Source organism: Cebus imitator, unplaced genomic scaffold (assembly GCF_001604975.1).
Source record: "Cebus imitator isolate Cc_AM_T3 unplaced genomic scaffold, Cebus_imitator-1.0 Scaffold129, whole genome shotgun sequence".
NCBI lineage: Eukaryota > Metazoa > Chordata > Mammalia > Primates > Cebidae > Cebus > Cebus imitator.
In genome coordinates this window covers 1,020,378-1,037,733 of record NW_016107444.1, presented here as the reverse complement: position 1 = coordinate 1,037,733, position 17,356 = coordinate 1,020,378, and the positions used below count along the sequence as shown (strand labels likewise).

Genomic DNA, 17,356 nt, shown 5'->3' with positions numbered 1-17,356 from the left:
AGTTAATCACAAAAACAGTGTGTGTGGAGCTGGGATTCAAACGCAAGCATCCTGGCTCCAGAAGACACACTCTTGTTTTTATTATTATTATTATTATTATTATTTTTTGGAGCAGATGCAAAACCAGACACACTCTTAATCACTATGCTACCTTTTTTAACATGTTGTAATTGGTCTATGCTGTGCTTTTTTCACCAAAGATCATGGATTTTAAAAATATCATTATAGAAATATAACATAGTTAATATAACCAGTCCTCTAGTAATGGACATACTGATGATTTTCAATTTCCACTACCCAGACAATGCTGCCATGACATGGTAACTACTGAGTAAACACATTTTCTGTCTTGAGAGATAATGCCAAATAACATCTTTAATCTCTGTGCTATATATATACACTTTGTGCTATATATACTTTGTGATATATATATATATCACAAAGTATATATATATGTGATATATATATCCATATATATATCCAAATATATATATCACAAAGTATAGCACAAAGTGTATATAGCATATATATATATATAGTGTGTGTGTGTGTGTTTTTATATATATATTTTTTTTTTTTTTTTTTTTTTTTTTTTTTTTTTTTTTTTTTGAGGCAGAGTCTCACTCTGTCACCCTGGCTGGAGTACAGTGGCACAATCTCAGATCACTGTAACCTCTGTCTTCTGGATTCAAGCAATTCTTGTGCCTCAGCCTTCCAAGTAGCTGGGATTACAGGCATGTACCACCACGCCTGGCTAACTTTTTGTATTTATAGTAGAGAGAGGGTTTTGCCACATTGGCCATGGTGGTCTCGAACCTCTGAGCTCAGGCAATCCACCCACCTTGGCCTCCCACGGTGCCCAGTCTCCTGTGTAATATCTTTTTGAATAAAGTCCCTGAGACGGAAATCTAACTTTATTTTCTTCTAAATAGTCAACTATCTCTCATTTTAGGTTGATAGTATCTTGCTTTGCAGCTCATTTAAAACTCTTTATGGAATAAAGTGCCATTTAAATGAGGAAATAGGCCAGGTGCCGTGGTGGTTCACAGCTGTAATCCCAGCACTTTGGGAAGACGGAGTGGGACAGCTTTAGCCCAGGAATTTGAGATCAGCCCGGGCAAGATAGGGAGACTTCATCTCTACAAACAGAAAAAAAAATTAGCCAAATGTGGTGGAGCACACTTGTAGTCCCAGCTAATCAGGGGGCTGAAGTGGAAGGATTGCTTGAGCCCATGAGGCTGAGGCTGCAGTGAGACGAAATTGCACCACTACATTCCATCCTGAGAGTTAAGACCCTCTCTTAAATAAATATAAGGAAACAAAGTCATTTACTTAACATTTACAGAGTGCTGATTATCTGACAGAGACTGCGGAAGCAGAAATGAGTAAGACGTCACTCCAATCCCCAGGGATCTTTCTCCAGGGAGATTTCCAACCTCAGGAAAACAAGATGTATGGTGAACGAAGGAGATAGCAGAGGGTCTGCAATAACTAAGTAAACAGGGAGCTAGAGGACTAATACCTCCAGGATGAGGGAAGTTATGCAAAGATCGTATTTGAAAGAAGAGTTGCTAGTATTTAGGAACCACTTACTAAGTTGTGCCTTGAAAGTGAAATAGATTGAATTTTGTCCAGAAGGTCAATGGGATATTCCAGGACTTAAGGGCCATAGGACTGACCATCATAGACAGGTCTGGCTGCACTGTGAGAAATGGATTGAGGGGGTGCTGGAGTGAAGGCAGGAAGACTGAGACGTGTCAGACAGGACAGGCTGAACCTGGGGCTGAGAGAACGAAACCAACTGCAAAGGTCTCTTACAAGGTAAAAGCGACCTGAGGCAGGTGTGAGGAAGAGGAATAGGCAAGGATGAGATCCAGGTTTCTGGCGTGGGCGCCCACGGAAGTGAAAAACACGATGGGGGCAGAGCTGGGGAAAGCTGGGGAGACCAATTTCGCAAGGAGCCTTTGGTGTCTGAGGGACATTCAGGTAGTGATCTCCAGGAGGCAGGTCTGGAATGAAAGAGGGAGTTGAGCTGAACAGATAGATAATATGAGTCATCAGAATAGACTGCTGGGCGACAATGCCCAGAGACAGGGCGTAGAGTGAGGGCGTCGAGCGAAAGAAATCTGCGTTTTCGAGTTTCGCCACCGCAGAGAGGCTCAGCCCAAGCCCTGCCCGGCCCCACCTCGCCCACACCGGCTCGACCCGTCACAAAGGTCTATGCGTGGCAGACAACGGTCCTTCCGGCTCCCAGCCCGCTGAGCACGCCGGGAACGGAAGCGCGATCCGGAACGCCGAGCACGTCGGGAGTTGTAGTTTGGGGCAGGCTCAGCTGGGCGGGCCCAGGGCTCCCCCCGCGAGTCCCGACACTGGGTCATTTGAAACCCAGGTCCAGAAAGCGGTGATGCTCCCGGGGCAGGGTGCCTTTCCGGCGGCGACATGGGGTGCCCCGGGCCTCATCCCCTCTCCGCAGGGCGTGGCACTTCCACGCCTCCACGATCTGCTCCACCTGCAGAGCAAGGCCAGTCAGCGCTCAGTCCCGCGGTGGCCCCTCGCCCCAAGGACTGTGGGCTGGGCCGCGCCCTCCTCCTCCCAGCGCCCTGAAACCCCGCTGCTGAGTGGAGCTGGGCCGGTTCCCCGCGTCCGCACCGGGATGAGGGGCTCCTGCCGGTTCTGCTCTTCGAGGACGCTCAGCTCCACCGGGGCCAGCAAGGCTAGTCTCAGCTCTTTCACCACGGGGGCCGCCACCTCGGCCACCGGCCGCTCCAGCACCGCCTGCGAACGCCAGCCCTGAGTCGGGCACCCGCCTTGCGGCCTGCTAGCCGGGCTTGCGGCCCGCACCTCCTTCCGCGCCCTTGCGCTCCCCCAGCCCCACTCACTGCGCCCACGCGCGCCCAGCTCCGGGCCGCGCGGACCAGTTCAGCCTCGTCCACGCAGAGCTTGTCGCTGCGTAGCAGAAGCAGCAGCGCGGCCGCCGACAGCTCCAGGAAGCCTCGGGTCCGGAGGGCCTCCTGCGACCGGCAAATGGGTCAGGGAGGAGCAGAATGCATTGCGTGGGGTGAAGAGTATGAAGGGAGCAGTACCTGGCTGTGGGCCTCTATGAAAGCCACGCAATGCTCCTGCAGCGGCCCCAGGCCAAAGGTTACGGCCACCTGCGAGCAGAATGAGGGAGGTCAGGTTGGAGACTGGAGTGGTCGCATAGTCCAGCTCTGCTCACTGGGACCCACCACTGCAAGCCTGACCCTAGCCCTAGCTGGGGAGGCGGACAGGGTCCTCGGCCCTCCAGGAAACTAGACCCAGTGAAAGCCTTGGTACACACATATACACACAGGTGGACTCACTCTACAACCTGTCCTTCCCTGCAGGAGACCACCCCACGGCCTTCAAACCCCACCTGGAGCTTAGTCTTGGCTTCTAAAGTCTACAGCCACCCATCCCCCTACCCCAAGTCCAGCTGAGAACCATTCCCCAGCCCTAGCTAGAAGACCAGCAAAAACCTCCAGTCCCTTCAATATCTGCTCCTGCACCTGACCCAGCTGATATACCCAGGACCCCACATGTCTGGGCATAGAATTCATCATATAAACATCATTGGAGCACCCCCCCCACCCACAAAGTACCTAAGTTATTCCAGGCCAGACACAGCAGGCCCAAGCTCCCAGCACCTGGGGGCCCATTTCCACACACAGAGCCAGACTCCTCCATGCCTGTCCAGCAGCACCCACCTGCAGGGCTTCACAAACCAACTCCACATCCAGCACCTTCACCACAAACTGCAGGCACAGCTGGGAACAGAAATGAATGTGGGTTGTGTGGCGGTGTCCCTGCTCCAAGACACTAGCTCTACCCCAGAAGCAATGAGCAGGCTTGGAACGGTAAGTCACCTAGCAGCCCCAGATGCATCCTGACCTCCCAGGCCAGAGGAGGCAGAGAATCGTGGGAGCCTGAGACAGCTAGCTCACAGGAACTGGTCACTAGCAAAACCAATCCCCGCCACCCACCTTCTAGCACATTTGCCACTAATCAAGACCAGATAAGAGCCATGCAAAATTCTCCCCTTCTTTCAGGATGCTTAGCTTCCTCCACTTGTTCCCTTCCTGACTCAAGCATACTTCTATTTTTAGCAGAAACTTGAATTTCATCTGTAACATCTTTCTCATCTCTTGACTGCTGCACTCACCTCCTGACTGACTGGTGAGTCCTCCCCACCTCTTTCAATCCCTTCTCCCCTGAGCTTCCAGTTCCTCACTCCCTTACCGGAAACCTTCAGTGAATCTCCACTGCCTTCTGCTTAAAAGAAGTCCAAATGCTGGAGGGCCCTACATGACCAGGCCCTGGCGTCCTCTGCAGTCTCACCTTGCTCTCTCCTCACAGTCCAGACACACCAAATGTCTCACTAGCCCTTTTTCTGCCTCTGTGACTAGAATGCCATCTTCCCACTTCCCCTACGAACAAAATCCTATTTGTTCTACCAGATCCAATACAAATGCTTCCTCCTCCAGGAAGTCTTCTCCTCTCCCTAGTGGCAGGACTGGAGAGGTGCCCCACCCTCATGCAACCTCCGCTTCCCAGGTTCAAGTAGTGTTCATGCCTCAGCCTCCTAAGTAGCTGGGATTACAGGAGCGTACTAGCACGCCTGGTGAATTTTATTTATTTATTTATTATTTTTTGAGACGGAGTTTCACACTGTTGCCCGAGCTGGAGTGCAATGGCGCAATCTCAGCTGACTGCAGCCTCTGCCTCCCAGGTTCACGTGATTCTTCTGCCTCAGCCTCCCAAGTAGCTGGGATTTCAGCCATCCGCCAACACGCCCAGCTAATTTTTTGCATTTTTAGTAGAGATGGGGTTTCACTATTTTGGCCAAGCTGGTCTCGAACTCCTGACCTCATGATCTGCCTGCCTCATCCTCCCAAAGTGCTGGGATTACAGGCATGAGCCACCACTCCCGGCCTCTATCACACTTCTTATGCCACCCAGATAAGTGTTTTCAGTGTCTGTCTCCTCTCTCTCTCTGGAGAACAGAGATCAAGGCTGACATCCTTGTATTTATAGCAAGAGCCATAAACACCCCCCGACCCCCACAGCACACACGGGGCAGGCATGCATGGATCCTTTTGCACACAGGCACAGATTCATGCCCTCTAACATGGAGAGATACGCATACTTCTCTCTGTGTGGGCACACATTCCTCTCCAGGCCAGAGTGTGTGTGAAACAGGGTGGGAAGTAAGCCCATGAGAGGCAAGGGAAATGAGACAGGGACCTAGCACAAAAACCCACCTCTCTCAGTTCCTCCAGCCCATACTCCACAGCCGCTGTCAGCACTTCCAGCACCTGTAGAGTGGGTGGTTGGGGGAGTGGAAGGGAGTTTCCCCTGCCCTAGGCCCACAGTGTAATGGGCAAACTCCTGCCTCTGGCCCCCCCCACCTCTCCCACCCAGGCCTTTGATCAGTGGGCTCACAGAGTGGCGGTGCAGCTTGACACTGTTGGTATATAGGAACTCCAGCACTGCCAGGAAGGCCTCAGTTGGCACAGTGCTTAGCACCACAGGACTAGGCACCCCAGGGCCTGGCTCTGTGCCCAGAAGTCGCTGGAAGAAGTTGCATCTACAGGCCAACAAGCACCGATGGGCAAATATCTCCTGCTGTTCTTGACCGACCACGAAGCGAACATCACTGTGGGAGAGAGGCAGAGAGCCAGCGGAGAGGAGGCCATAGTCTAGAGTGCAACTTGGGCTGTGCCTTTGCCCACTCTGGGTCTTAGTTTCCTATCCAGAATGTAAGAGACAGAGCTTAGTCCCTCTAGCAGAATGTCTGGGACCCACAGGCCTGAGTTCTAGTCCCAGCTCTACCCAATAGTACCGTAGGCAAGTGACTTCCTATCTTTGAATCTCAGGTTTCTCACCCATGAAATGGGACAATAATCCTAAACCTCTGGTCTTGGAGGAGGTGACTATGCTTGATTACTGAGGGGCATCTGGGCTAATATAAGTAAGGTTGATCCCACCTTTCCCTCTCCTCCCCAGCCTGAGTCTTGGGGTAAGGGAAGCTTCTTTTGGCTCCTCCTCCACCAGCTGCAAACTCAGCTTTTTTCAGCCCTCCTCCAGACAGGAGGGTGTGGGAGTGTAGGGTGGAGAGTGCACATTGACTGCAAACAGACAGCAGTGATGCTCCATCATGAGCCAGACCACAGTTTCCATCTTCATGATCACTTCCGGCCCCAGCTCTGGACCTCTGAACAAGGCAGGTGATAGGAGGCAGATGAGGCTGGAGCCTCCTGGAGCCTCTTAGTCCCAGGTCCAAGCCTGGAGTGTTCACAGTGTTCACATTACCCAGACCAGACTGTGACCCCCAAAGAAGCAGGGTGATGGAAGTCACCACCCTTTGGGAAAGAGCCCAGATCTGAGAGCATGAAGACAGAGAGCTTCATTCTAGCTCTCCTCACAGCCCTGCCTCCTGTAACCTCTATCCCTGGTTTCAGACACTACTGGCATTCTAGCCAGCAGGGAGCAGCCAGCACCCCCAGGCTTCCTGTCAGGGATATGGCTCAATCCCTCAAGCTTTGTTCTTCTTGTGAAGCCTCAGTTCCCAGAACAGGATCATCTGTTCCTCTTCCTCAAGCAGAGAGGCCTCAACACCAAGCTGAGTGAGTGGAAGGAGGAGGGGAATCATGACCCACCGTCTCTCAGAATCCCAGGGGCTGAGAATCATTCTCTTCTGCCAGGGGCCCAACGTCCAAAGAAGAAGGGCTTTGCCTAAGTTCACACAGCAGCTCCCAGCTCTATCCCCAAGGACCCCCACCAGCCCTGCCTCTCTCCAGCTCTCAGGGTCTCACAGACACTGAGTGACCAGTAGCCAAGTTCCACATGTGACCTTCCCACAGCCTGAGTTCACCAGGGAAGAGGGCCAAGTTCTTATTCCCAGCCTCTTCTCACCAGGGCCGCCTCAGACCTGGGGCTGGCAGAGCCACCTAAGGAAAACCTGCAGGCAGGGCCCACCCTCACCTGTATTGCGGGTTGTTGACGAGGCTTCGGAGTGCTGCGGAAAAGGGTTCAGCTTTCCCATGCACGACCAGTCCCGGGGGATCCATGGGTGAGAAGGGTTAGGGGTGAAGGAGGGGGCCTGGGAAGTCTGACCAGGCCCTAGAGCTGGTGAGAGTAGCAAGGCCCCAGAGGGAGAAGCAGGGACTTGGGAGGCCTGTTTGCTGAGAAGCTGAGGTTTAAGAGTGGAGCAGGAGAGGCCCAGGCTCCTGAAAGCATCAGGGGCCAGAGGCTGAGGGACAGGAACAGACACAGGGAGGGGCCAGGAGAAGCCAAGGCTAGAGCGGCCCGTGGTCCTGGGAAGAGGCTGGCTGGCTGGCTGGCTGGCTGGCGGCGAAAGAGGCCCTGGCTGGGAGTCTGCCCAGGCAGCGCCGGGGTGGGAAGCCTGTAGGTTTCCATGGAAACTGGAGCCGGCCTGAGAATAGACTCCACCCATCTCCCGGCAAGCCCAGGGAAAACTTCAGCCCTTAGAGGAGCACTAAGCACCATCCAAGGGTCTTAGCCCCTGAACCCCGGCCTGCCCTAGGTTCAGAGTTCAAACTCCCTGCCCTCCTAACCCTTCCCTCCTCCACAGGCACACAGGGTCAGGATCCTGTTAGCCAGGCCTGGGAAACCCCCACTCAACAGGGAAAATCCTCGCCCCCATAGACGGGTTTCCAGGACCCAGACCTGGCTTGTTTGGGAGGGGACAGTCCCGTCCCTGCCAGAGGGAAGTCACATGAGTGTCAGCTCTGGCAGAGGTGTCACAGCCTCTGCCATCTCAGAAATGCCTCATCGGGGAAATCTAGGTACTAGGCCACACAATATGTAGCCAGCTAGGGACAAGCCCCAGGACACTTGGGTCAGCAAGGGTCATGAGGCTGGACTCGGGGTTCACTGCCGAGTCATTGCCACTTTTTAAGCCTGGTTCCTACCAGCTGAGCCAATGGGCCTCCCCTCCCCCGCACATAACCCTGAACTGAGGAAGTCATCCAAGCCCCACCCTAACTCTGCGCCGACAGCGGAAATGTTTGTCCTTGTTGAGGCTGATGGGGAGGCAGAGCCATGACGTGTTCCTTCCTGTGGGCCCAGACCCTGGATTCCTGAGCCACCACCCCCGCAGCCTCAAGGTCTCCCCCATATCCTAGGCCTCTGTGACTTGTTCACAAATGGCCAGTCATCCAGCCATTCCACAAGGGGGGGAAATGAACCCTGGCTGAAGAGCCCCGGGGTAGGATGAGGCCTTTCTGACCACAGCCTGGCTCTACATCTACCCCTGTAGTCCACGCTTAGGGAGTTTGCCTGAGTTTGCAACACCCTGTCGGCCGCTCTTCCTGATGACTCGGGGGCACCCCACACTCAGCACGTGCTCACAGTAACAACGCTGTCAGGTTAAGCCAGAGCTGGACTGGAGGGATGGATCCCGGAAGGGAGGAGTGTTTGCCCCAGCAACCCTTGGCAACTCCACAACACAGGTCCTTCCCCTCCCACTTGCCCTTCAGGCCCCCACAGCCAGAGCTGTGGAGTCAGGAGAGAACTCAGAAGCCAAAACTGCAGGTGACTCAGGTGCCTGAGGGAGTTTCAGGAGCAGAGGGCTGCCATCCCAGAACTGATTCTGGAGGAAGCGGGATCAGAGGCCAGAGGCAGAAGGTGGAAGGGGGCTTCACAAGTCTGCCCTCAGCCACAGCCAAGTGTGGGGGAATCTTTGTGCCAGCCACTCTAGAGTAGATCTAGTGCAAGAGGATTGGATTCAACACCCCCAGGCCTGGGGCTGAAGGAGCTGGGTCTGTTGGTCCTTCCTGGTTAGGGGTTGGAGGCACCATCACCTCCACAGTCCAGGCTGAGGCAGAGGTCCGCCTCCCCTTTTACAGAAGTCTGGTGGAAGGGAGAAAAGGCAGTGTCTAAGACTCAGTGCACCTGGCTAACCTCCACAGTGCACAGGGAAGGAGCTCAGCGGGCAGGGACTAGCCGAGGATCCCAGTCCCAGCAGCCTGTGTGTCTAACAGCCTTCAACCTTCTCGGCACCTAGGAACCCAGGCAGCCTGGGACTATTTGATCTACTTGTTCCAAAACACAGGTAAGAAGGGGGAAGAAGGTAAAAACTCTTGACATCACTGAGCAAGAGGCTGGGGTGGGTAGACAGATGCCCCGTGAAGGCCTCCCTGAGTGTGGGTCCTCCAGCCAGCAGGTCCATGGCCAGTAGGCCGCTGCCTCCTGGACGCCAGGAGGAGGAGAATGCCAAAGACTCCCGGCCGAAACTCTCACTGGTGCGGCCCCGAGGCCGCCTGCCCAGCATAGATGAGGCTCGACCAGCAGGTCCAGGTCCAGGTCCGGGACCGGCCTCACGCCGGGGCTCCATGCTGGGCCTGGTTGCGTCCTTCTCCCGCCGGAACTCCCTGGCTGGGCCAGGCGCGGGCCCTGGGGGTCGGCGGCCATCCCTGGGCCCCGTGCCCCCTCTGGGCTCACGGGTCAGCTTCTCGGGGTTGCCCCTGGCGCCCGCCCGTCGGGTGGCACCCTCCTACCGCAGGGAGCCGGTGCCGGGGGAGCGCTGGGAGGCTGCGCGCGCACAGCGTGCTCTGGAGGCGGCGTTGGCCGCAGGGCTGAGAGACGTGAGCTACTCGGGCACCGAGGCCGGGCATCTGGCGCAGGAGCTCTGCGAGCAGGTACGCGTGCGCCTGCGCGAACTCAGCCCCCCGCGCTACAAGCTGGTGTGCAGCGTGGTGCTGGGGCCACGCGCGGGGCAGGGCGTGCTTGTAGTTAGCCGCGCACTCTGGGACGAGGCGTGCGATGGGCTGGCCTCCGCCTCCTACACCAACGCCTCGATCTTTGCCGTGGCCACAGTCCACGGGCTCTACTGCGAGTGAGGGAGACTCCAATTCTGCAAAATGGTTTATTATCCTAGGAGGAGACCCTCCTGGGGCTCACATCCCAATAAATAAGTGTCTGACAATAAATAAAAGTGGTCCATAAATAACGCCCCCTAGCTGGGAGCTAAGGCTCAGGCTTATCTTGGAGAGTGGGTAGGAGCCAGGGAAGACAAGCTGCCCCCAACTCCAGTAAAGCTGGTCCCTGATTCCCTGGGGGATTCAGCCCAAAGCCCCCAGTGAGGCACCAAAGGAACGGGAAGGGCCACAAAGGCAAGGGCCAGAGCCTTCCAGGCACGGGCCTTAGGCCTCAGGGCTTGGGTGCTACGCTGGGCTGCGGTCCCGGAGCAGGCGCAGAGCATAGCGAAGTCGCTGCCGGAGGTCTGGGGAGCAGCCCAGCTGCCGAAGGTGGGAAGCGAGGTAAGTACAAGCACTGCGATTTCGGGCCACAAAAGTCACAAGGAGGGGCTCCCAGCCACTGAGAATCAGCTTGGTGTGGTCCCCGTAGAAGTTCACCTGCACACAGGAGGATGACAGTGGTCAGGGCCTAGGCTCCGGACCCAGCTTCCTCCCCAGCACCCTGGGCCTCCCAGACCTTCCCAGCAACTCCTGGATGGTCCTTTACCTGGACAGTGCCATCACTAAACAGCATGAGGAGAGCCTGATCCGTCTTGACCCACTGCAGCAGCAAGGGCGGGGCAGGTACCTCTACCTCTTCCACACTGGGCAGATCTCCACCCTGGGTGTGGGATTGGGGCAAGTCACTGATCAAGCATGAGACAGTCCCCTCGCCATTAATGTGTGCCTTATCCTCTAGCTTTGAGTACCACCCCCCACCACCAAGGGGGAATCAGAAGGGATCAGGATGTGTTGGTTTTCAGTGTGCCACAGCTCCACCCCTCACACCTTCATGAGGTGCTGCTCCATGTAGGAGGTGAAGTACTGCAGGATACCCAGCTGAGGCTGCAGGGCCCGGGGCACAGCACCCACGGAGAAGGAGAAGTGCTTTGTGCTGGTGGGGTTGTAGTGCACAGTCCTGGAATGGGGAGGCAGAGGTCAGAGGGTGCCCTGCACCAGTGCCCCTCCCCTGAGAAACCCTAGATCCCTAAGCCAGGAGCACACACCCAGGTGCAGCCCTGCTGGGTTAGTGGCCTAAATACAAGGCACCCCGTAACAGCACTTACTTTCTATTGGCTGACAGGGCCATATGTGTGCCATCATTGAAGAGCACAGCCACACGGCGGCTGGACAGTTGATACCCAAAGCCAAACTTGTTGGAGTAGTCAACCCACTTGCTGACCCACACCAGAGGCTCTGGCTGGGCCAGGGGGGCCGGGTTATGTTCCGCTGTCATGGGAGAGGAGAGAGTGAAGATCTGCTCCTGGCCTCCCAGCCACAGAACTCCCTCCACAGCAGCACGTACCAGACCCCGACCTTACCTGGGGGCATGAAGGCCACACAGTTTCTCAGCGCACAGAGGGCTGACTCCACCACTGTGGCCACAGTCAGACCTTCTTCAAATCCTGAAGGAGACAGGGCACTGAGATTTAGGCATCAGCCCCCCAGGACCCAGGCCAGGCCTCTCTGCTCACTCCTTCCCTCTGGTCCCTGGTCTCAGCTCCAGCAACCTCTCAACCTCCCTGCCTCCTCACCGTCTCCACTGCTTGCCAGTGTCTCACGGGGTGAGCTGTCTTCAGGTACTGTCTCTACCAGGCTGACAGGGGCTGGGCCAGAAGCTGCTGGAGCCTGGAGGGTTGGGCAGGGAAAGGGAGTGAGACAGGCCCCGAAATCCAAACCCCTGAGTCCATGGCCCAGCCCCGCCCTGGCTCCCAGGGCACTCCAGGTCAGAGCCCCATCAGGCTAGTGACACACAGCCAATTAGGCCACCATGAGGCTGGATGCTTCAGCAGCCTCTTTTATCCCCGGCTTCCCTCAGCTGCTAGGGTGGCGGTGAGTCAGGGGAACAGTGTCCACGTGAGTGCCTCACCTCTGGCCTGGCATCCTGATGGCCAATGGACGTGCGCATGAGACCACTCACCAAACAGGAGACCTCATCCCTCTCCTCAGCATGATTCTTACCTGGGGGTGAAGGGTGATACTGTCCTCAGTATCTGGCCCAGCCCCTCCACTTCCCACAGGGGTGACACAGAGATTGACCTCCCCAAGGACCTGTACTGCACATGCTCTCCCCCCCAAGTCCCCAGACACCCACACTCACATGCCCAAGACAAATGTGACAAGCTGCTCTCCTGCTCTACCCCTCAACCCACTGACACCCAAGACTCACTCTTGTTTTTCTTTCTTCCAAAGAGGCTCTTGGTAACTTTGGCAAACAGACTCCTAGCCGGGTTGGGGGGTGTCAGGTCTGGAACTGTCACACAGCTGCTGATAGGGAGTCGATCAGGGGTGTAGCCCTAAGGAGGGGAGCCATGTGAACAGAGAATAGAAGCTCCAGGGGTCCTGTCACCTGCCCCCTTTCAATCCCTGGGAATACACAGACCGGACTTAGAGGTCTAGGGAGCCACAGACCTTGGCAAAGAAGTCATGGCGCAGGATCTGGTCAATAGAGGGGCGGTCTCGGGGTGAAGCCCGAAGGATGGCAGCTAGAAGCTGCCGGGCAGGCAGTGAGAGGCTGGCAGGCAGCGTGTAGTGAACCTGCTTGATGCAGCGGTATGTCTCCTTCAGGTCAGCTGTCTCAAAGGGAGGGGTCCCGCAGAGCAGCGTGTACCTGTAGGGCAGAGCCAAGGGGTCAGGAGTCAAGTGGAGGGGATGCCCCATCCACACACCCACCACCTGTCTGCTGCTGACCCTGGTCACTGAGACTCACATGACACAGCCCAGTGACCACACATCTGCCTCAGGGCCATGGCCCTGTCTTAGTAGCACTTCTGGAGCCACATAGTTGGGGGTGCCACAGATGGTCCTGAAAGAAGGTGAGAAGGAGAGAAGGCTGAGACCTAGCCCAGCAGCCCCCCACCCCTTCCCCCACTGTGAGTCCAGACAAAGCAGCTGCCTGTCACCAAAGGCCAGAGAGCTTCTGCTTGTCCTGGGACAATGGATGCCAGGGATGGCAGCTGAGTCCCCGCCTACCCGCCTGGCCCAGCTGCTCAGCTGCTCTTCATGATAGGGGGAGGGCTTGACCCCCAGACCTGTCCCCTCCTCCAGGGTCGACACAGAGAGTCCACAGCTGATCCCTTCTCCCTTCCTGCACTCCTGTCTGTCAGACAGGCATCAGGCTGTCACCTCCCATGGTCTGTGCCACACACACACCAACACCAGCTGTCACAACCCCCATAAACACTCATCTGCCACACATGCTATCTGTGTCCCACACACTCAGTATGATGGCCACAGCAGGGTCTTCTTACACCCAGTGTCATGTCGCACCATTCCCACTCTCAGTCTGTCTCATACACCACATGCTGCCTGTCACCTTCCCCCATCCACACACAGGGTAAGTCATGTGCCTCCAAGAATCTGTATACCCCCATCTGTCTCAGGGATTCAGGGTCACCTACTCTATCTGTGTCACACATCTATAGGATCCTTCCTCTCTCTACCAATCCCAGTAACGCAGGCTGCCATCTCCATCTTCATATACGCATAAACAGCCCATCATCCCTTCCCATTTATCTCATGCACACATCAGACAGTCACCTGGCCTCCTACATACATATGCACTGTCACATATGTCACACACAGACTCCTTTCCTCAAAACTCACTTCTTCCTCTGCTCCAGGGGCTCCAACCGGGCTGCCAGCCCAAAATCCCCCACCTTCAGTTCCATGTTCTCAGTGATGAAAAAATTTCCTAGATGGGGAAAGAGAGGTGTGTCAGATTCTTCCTTCCTCCCTGCCTCCCCAACCTCCCATCCTCAGGGCTCAGGAGTCTCACCCAACTTGAGGTCCCGGTGCAAGATGCCCCGCTGGTGCAAGTACTTAAGGCCTGAAAGGATCTGCCGCAGGTAGTAGCGCACCTCTGGCTCCAACAGGGTGTGGCGGGCCTTCCAGATATGGGCCAGGGACTGCAGAGAACCACTGCCTCAGCCCCTGGTGGGACTTCCCTTCCCCTCCCCCTCCATCTGTGCTCCCTGTGGAAGAGACAGGTCCCCAGCTTTGGGTCTTAAGACTCTCTTCTCGGCTGGGGTGCAGTGGCTGATGCCTGTAATTCCAGCACTTTGGGAGGCCGATCATGAGGTCAGTTTGAGACCAGCTTGACCAACATGCTGAAACCCCATTTCTACTAAAAATACAAAAATTAGCCAGGCATGGTGGCGCCCGCCTGTAGTCCCAGCTACTCAGGAGGCTGAGGCAGGGGAACTTGAACCCGGGAGGCGGAGGTTGCAGTGAGCCCAGATCGCGCCACTGCATTCCAGCCTGGGCAACAGAGCGAGACTCTGTCTCAAAACAACAACAAAAAAGACTCTCTTGTCTCCCTCACCCTCATCCCTGCTGGAATCACCATCTTTCACCTTTCGGCTGCAGAGCTCCAGGAAAATGTAGATGTTGTCAGCGTCCTCAAAGTGGTGCGAAAAACGCACGATGTGGCGGTGCTGCAGGTCTCGGTGCAGCTCAATCTCATTTAGGATCTGCGATGAGGGCGCAGGGTCGTCATCCTTCCATGGTTCCCAGGCCACCATCCCACCCCCCCCACCCCTCGCCAGCTGAGACTAGACCCACCTTCTCACGCTGATGCGGTTTGGCAACGCGGCTCTGCGGGATGACTTTGACAGCGTAGGCGCTGCCAGTCTCTGTGTCAGTGGCCTCGTAGCACCGGGCAAAGCCCCCCTGTGAAGAGGGGGCATCAGGCTGGGTGTTCCAGGGAAGGCCGAGTCTAGCCCGCGGGCGTCCCCGAGTTTACGGTAAAGCGCCCACGCCTGGCTCGGCGTCAGAAAAGAGGCCGGCCAGGACCCCCACCTCCACCATCACCACCCCGGGGACGTCCCCCGGCCAACCTTGCCCAACAAGCGGCCTTTGAAGTAGGTGCGGCCGCTGCGCGGGTCCGTGATGAGGCGCCCGGGGTCTGACGCCGGTAGCCCGGCCAGCATCTCCAGCTCAGGTCCGGGCAAGGCACTCGGAGGCGGCCCGGGCCCGGCGGGGGGAGAGGGTGGGGCTGTCGCACGCTGGAAGGGGCGCGGGGACAGGAAACCGGCGGCGGGCTCCATACGGGCGGCGCGTCGCAGCGCGGGGGCCCGGCTTCTTCTCGGTTCCGCCCGGCCCCGGCCGCGCGTGGTGCTGCCTGGATTTGCTACGCCGCGCTCGCGCCCGGGGGAGCCCAGCGTTTTTATCAATGAACGCCTGCCCCTCCCCGGCGTCTCGTCACCGAAAGTTCCGCCCCCTTCCTGGCGGCGAGTCGCGGAGAAGCCACACCCATTCCCGGCCTTACGTCACCCAGAAGCTCCTCCCCCACCCAGCGCATTGCCAGGCCACGCCTCCTGGGCACGCCCTGGGGCGCAGCCCGTTTGCCAGTCACTGTGCAGGTGCGATCAGGGTGCAGGAGCCAGCTGATCCCTGTCCGTCTCCCACCCCTCCTTGGCGACCGCCAGTCCCCCTCATGGAGGCCTCTTTCTTTCCCCATCTTTCGGAACGTGTGCTGAAGTCCGAGTGGGACCTGGGCATCTGGAGGCGTCTCCCCAGCAACTAGATAGATCAGCGTTCTAGCCAGGAGGGGCGAGGCAGGGGCGGGGCTCGCTTTTGCCCGGGCTTCTCACCAGCACTCCCCTTTCTGTGTGCCGGACCGCGTGCGCTCCATGCCCTAGCCCAGGGCCCGGCCCAGTGCTGCCCTCTTTAGGACCTGAGAGGAAGGCACAGTCCTGGCTTGCCTGGCCCGAGGGCTGCCTTGCCAGGTTTGAGAGTCAAGCAGAGCCTGGTATTTCAAGGCTTTTACCATGCTTCCAGGCCCATCTTCCACTGCCCACTTCTACACTCTTGAGGGGCAGATTTCAGGTTCCTGTGGGCTCCCCAATTCCCTTCCTCTGAAAATACCCCCGGCCTGGGTCAGCAGCCAGAAGGCCAGAAAGTGATGAATGGGAATTGGATTTTTCTCAAATGCTAGCCACGGGCAATGGGGCAGCTAAGTCTCCCAACCATGTGGACCCTTAGATCCCTGCTCAATGCCCACCCTTCCCAGGGTCAGAGACAGAGCCCCAGGACCACAGGCCTCCTGACCTTGGCTCTCATCTCTCTGCCCTCCCTCTGTGCCAGCCAATCAATTACTGTGCCATTCTGCAAAGATTTATTGAGAGCAACTGCTAAGTGCTGGACACTATCTCAAAACGAATTAAGGTCACAGCCCTTACTTAGTTTACATTCTGCTTGATGGAAACAGACAGTAGGCAAACAGATAAGGTAATTGCAGGCTGTGAAAAGTGCTATGAAGGAAGTAAACAGAAGAGCAAATGAAAGGCCTACTTTAGAAAGAGTAGCCCGGAAAGTCAACAAATATTTGCTGAGTACCCAAATCCTGTCAAGTTTATCTCCCAAATAGCTCTAATATCTATCCCCTTGGCTCCATCTTCCCCTCACACCCTGGCTTGGGCCACAGTCTCTGTGGTCAGGATGATTGCCACAGCTCCTTGCTGCTCTTCTGGCCTCAGTCTCATGCCCATTTCATCCCCCTCCGTATGCTGTTAGTGGGATCCCACCTAATCCCTCATCAGACCCATGAGGGCTAGCTTCTCCAACCTTGGCCTTCATGACCACTGAACAGAGACCCAGGACAGCCTAAGACATGGAGGAATACTAGTAGCCAAGATGACTAAGGGAGAGTGGGGGATAGGGGTGGGCAGGAAGGCCTTAAGTGCCTGCTCAAGAGTCTGGTCTTTATCCTTACAGGTCAGCAGTCTTCCTGTGGGGAGATGGTGGTGGGGCTAGAAAGCACAAATCCCCAGGGTAAATGGATCTGAGGCATTTAGAGAGTCAAAGGGGCATATTCAATTTTACAATGTTTTGTTTGTTTGTTTGTTTTTTGAGATGGAGTCTTGCTCTGTCGCCAGGCTGGAGTGCAGTGGCACAATCTCGGCTCACTGGAACCTCTGCCTCCTGGGTTTAAGTGATTCTTCTGCCTCAGCCTCCCAAGTAGCTGGGATTATAAGTGTGTGCCACCACGCCTGGCTAACTTTTGTGTTTTTTAGTAGAGAAGGGGTTTCACCACGTTGGCCAGGCTGGTCTTGAACACCTGACCTCAAGTGATCCACCTGCCTTGGCTTCCCAAAGTGCTGGGATTATAGGCATGAGCCACCGCACCTAACCTGCAATTTTACATTTGTAAAATATGTCTTTATTAGTTGACCAGGGCTGCCATAAAATGCTACTAAGTGTGGCTAAGCAACAGAAATGTATTTTCTCACAGTTCTAGAGGCTGGAAGTCCGACATCAAGGTGACAGCAGAGTATATTTCTTCTGAGGCCTCCTCTTTGGCTTGTAGATGGTGGTCTTCCCCCTCTTCTTCTTCTTTTCCTTTTTTTTTTTTTTTT

The 17,356-nt window shown here is 56.1% G+C and overlaps 4 protein-coding genes across 15 annotated transcripts in view; 2 read left to right on the top strand and 2 right to left on the bottom strand.

The window, feature by feature from the left end:
* Nucleotides 1–1,324: 1,324 nt before the first annotated feature.
* BTBD19 (BTB domain containing 19) lies at nucleotides 1,325–8,709 on the bottom strand. Its single transcript, XM_017540797.2, has 8 exons — nucleotides 7,003–8,709; nucleotides 5,461–5,674; nucleotides 5,280–5,333; nucleotides 3,726–3,785; nucleotides 3,084–3,152; nucleotides 2,880–3,011; nucleotides 2,650–2,775; nucleotides 1,325–2,509 (listed from the first exon to the last, which is right to left on the bottom strand). The coding sequence occupies exons 1-8, from the start codon at nucleotides 7,086–7,088 to the stop codon at nucleotides 2,375–2,377; spliced, it is 876 nt and encodes a 291-aa protein (XP_017396286.1). The 5' UTR covers nucleotides 7,089–8,709; the 3' UTR covers nucleotides 1,325–2,374.
* DYNLT4 (dynein light chain Tctex-type 4) lies at nucleotides 8,526–9,971 on the top strand. 3 transcript variants are annotated; one of them, XM_037742856.1, is made up of 3 exons: nucleotides 8,526–8,584; nucleotides 9,044–9,089; nucleotides 9,200–9,971. In XM_037742856.1, the coding sequence occupies exon 3, from the start codon at nucleotides 9,210–9,212 to the stop codon at nucleotides 9,879–9,881; it is 672 nt and encodes a 223-aa protein (XP_037598784.1). In that variant the 5' UTR covers nucleotides 8,526–8,584; nucleotides 9,044–9,089; nucleotides 9,200–9,209; the 3' UTR covers nucleotides 9,882–9,971. The 3 variants fall into 3 exon arrangements, with proteins under 3 accessions (XP_037598784.1, XP_037598785.1, XP_037598783.1); XM_037742857.1 differs by lacking the exon at nucleotides 8,526–8,584 and adding an exon at nucleotides 8,644–8,709; XM_037742855.1 differs by lacking the exon at nucleotides 8,526–8,584 and having other exon boundaries at nucleotides 9,046–9,089; nucleotides 9,203–9,971.
* On the bottom strand, nucleotides 9,894–15,285 carry PLK3 (polo like kinase 3). The gene is made up of 15 exons (XM_017540788.2): nucleotides 14,837–15,285; nucleotides 14,562–14,669; nucleotides 14,354–14,470; nucleotides 13,777–13,906; nucleotides 13,605–13,692; nucleotides 12,709–12,804; nucleotides 12,411–12,609; nucleotides 12,169–12,295; nucleotides 11,869–11,960; nucleotides 11,534–11,627; nucleotides 11,321–11,404; nucleotides 11,066–11,228; nucleotides 10,788–10,917; nucleotides 10,507–10,620; nucleotides 9,894–10,397 (listed from the first exon to the last, which is right to left on the bottom strand). The coding sequence occupies exons 1-15, from the start codon at nucleotides 15,044–15,046 to the stop codon at nucleotides 10,206–10,208; spliced, it is 1,944 nt and encodes a 647-aa protein (XP_017396277.1). The 5' UTR covers nucleotides 15,047–15,285; the 3' UTR covers nucleotides 9,894–10,205.
* Nucleotides 10,494–17,356, top strand: part of BEST4 (bestrophin 4) — a 22,899-nt gene continuing 16,036 nt past the window's right edge. For 6 of the 10 annotated variants that reach the window (XR_005202197.1, XR_005202196.1, XM_037742853.1 and 3 more), the window contains exons 1-4: nucleotides 10,494–10,583; nucleotides 10,699–10,815; nucleotides 13,761–13,846; nucleotides 16,716–16,772. The gene's annotated coding sequence lies outside the window, so the exon portion shown is untranslated. Of the gene's footprint in view, nucleotides 10,584–10,698; nucleotides 10,816–13,686; nucleotides 13,847–14,667; nucleotides 14,861–15,281; nucleotides 15,362–16,715; nucleotides 16,773–17,356 lie in introns of those variants that run through there. The other 4 variants (XM_037742851.1, XM_037742852.1, XM_017540789.2 and 1 more) reach the window with 4 other exon arrangements.

Coding starts and splice junctions, on each gene's coding strand:
- BTBD19 (XM_017540797.2), bottom strand. CDS start 7,088: ATGGATCCCCCGGGACTGGTCGTGCATGGGAAAGCTGAACCCTTTTCC. Junction 3,786..5,279: donor GGCTGGAGGAACTGAGAGAG/GTGGGTTTTTGT, acceptor TTCTGTTCCCAG/CTGTGCCTGCAGTTTGTGGT. Junction 2,510..2,649: donor GGCAGGAGCCCCTCATCCCG/GTGCGGACGCGG, acceptor CTTGCTCTGCAG/GTGGAGCAGATCGTGGAGGC.
- PLK3 (XM_017540788.2), bottom strand. CDS start 15,046: ATGGAGCCCGCCGCCGGTTTCCTGTCCCCGCGCCCCTTCCAGCGTGCG. Junction 13,907..14,353: donor TGGAGCTCTGCAGCCGAAAG/GTGAAAGATGGT, acceptor GGTTCTCTGCAG/TCCCTGGCCCATATCTGGAA. Junction 10,621..10,787: donor TGGAGCAGCACCTCATGAAG/GTGTGAGGGGTG, acceptor TCCCACACCCAG/GGTGGAGATCTGCCCAGTGT.
- DYNLT4 (XM_037742856.1), top strand. CDS start 9,210: ATGGCCAGTAGGCCGCTGCCTCCTGGACGCCAGGAGGAGGAGAATGCC.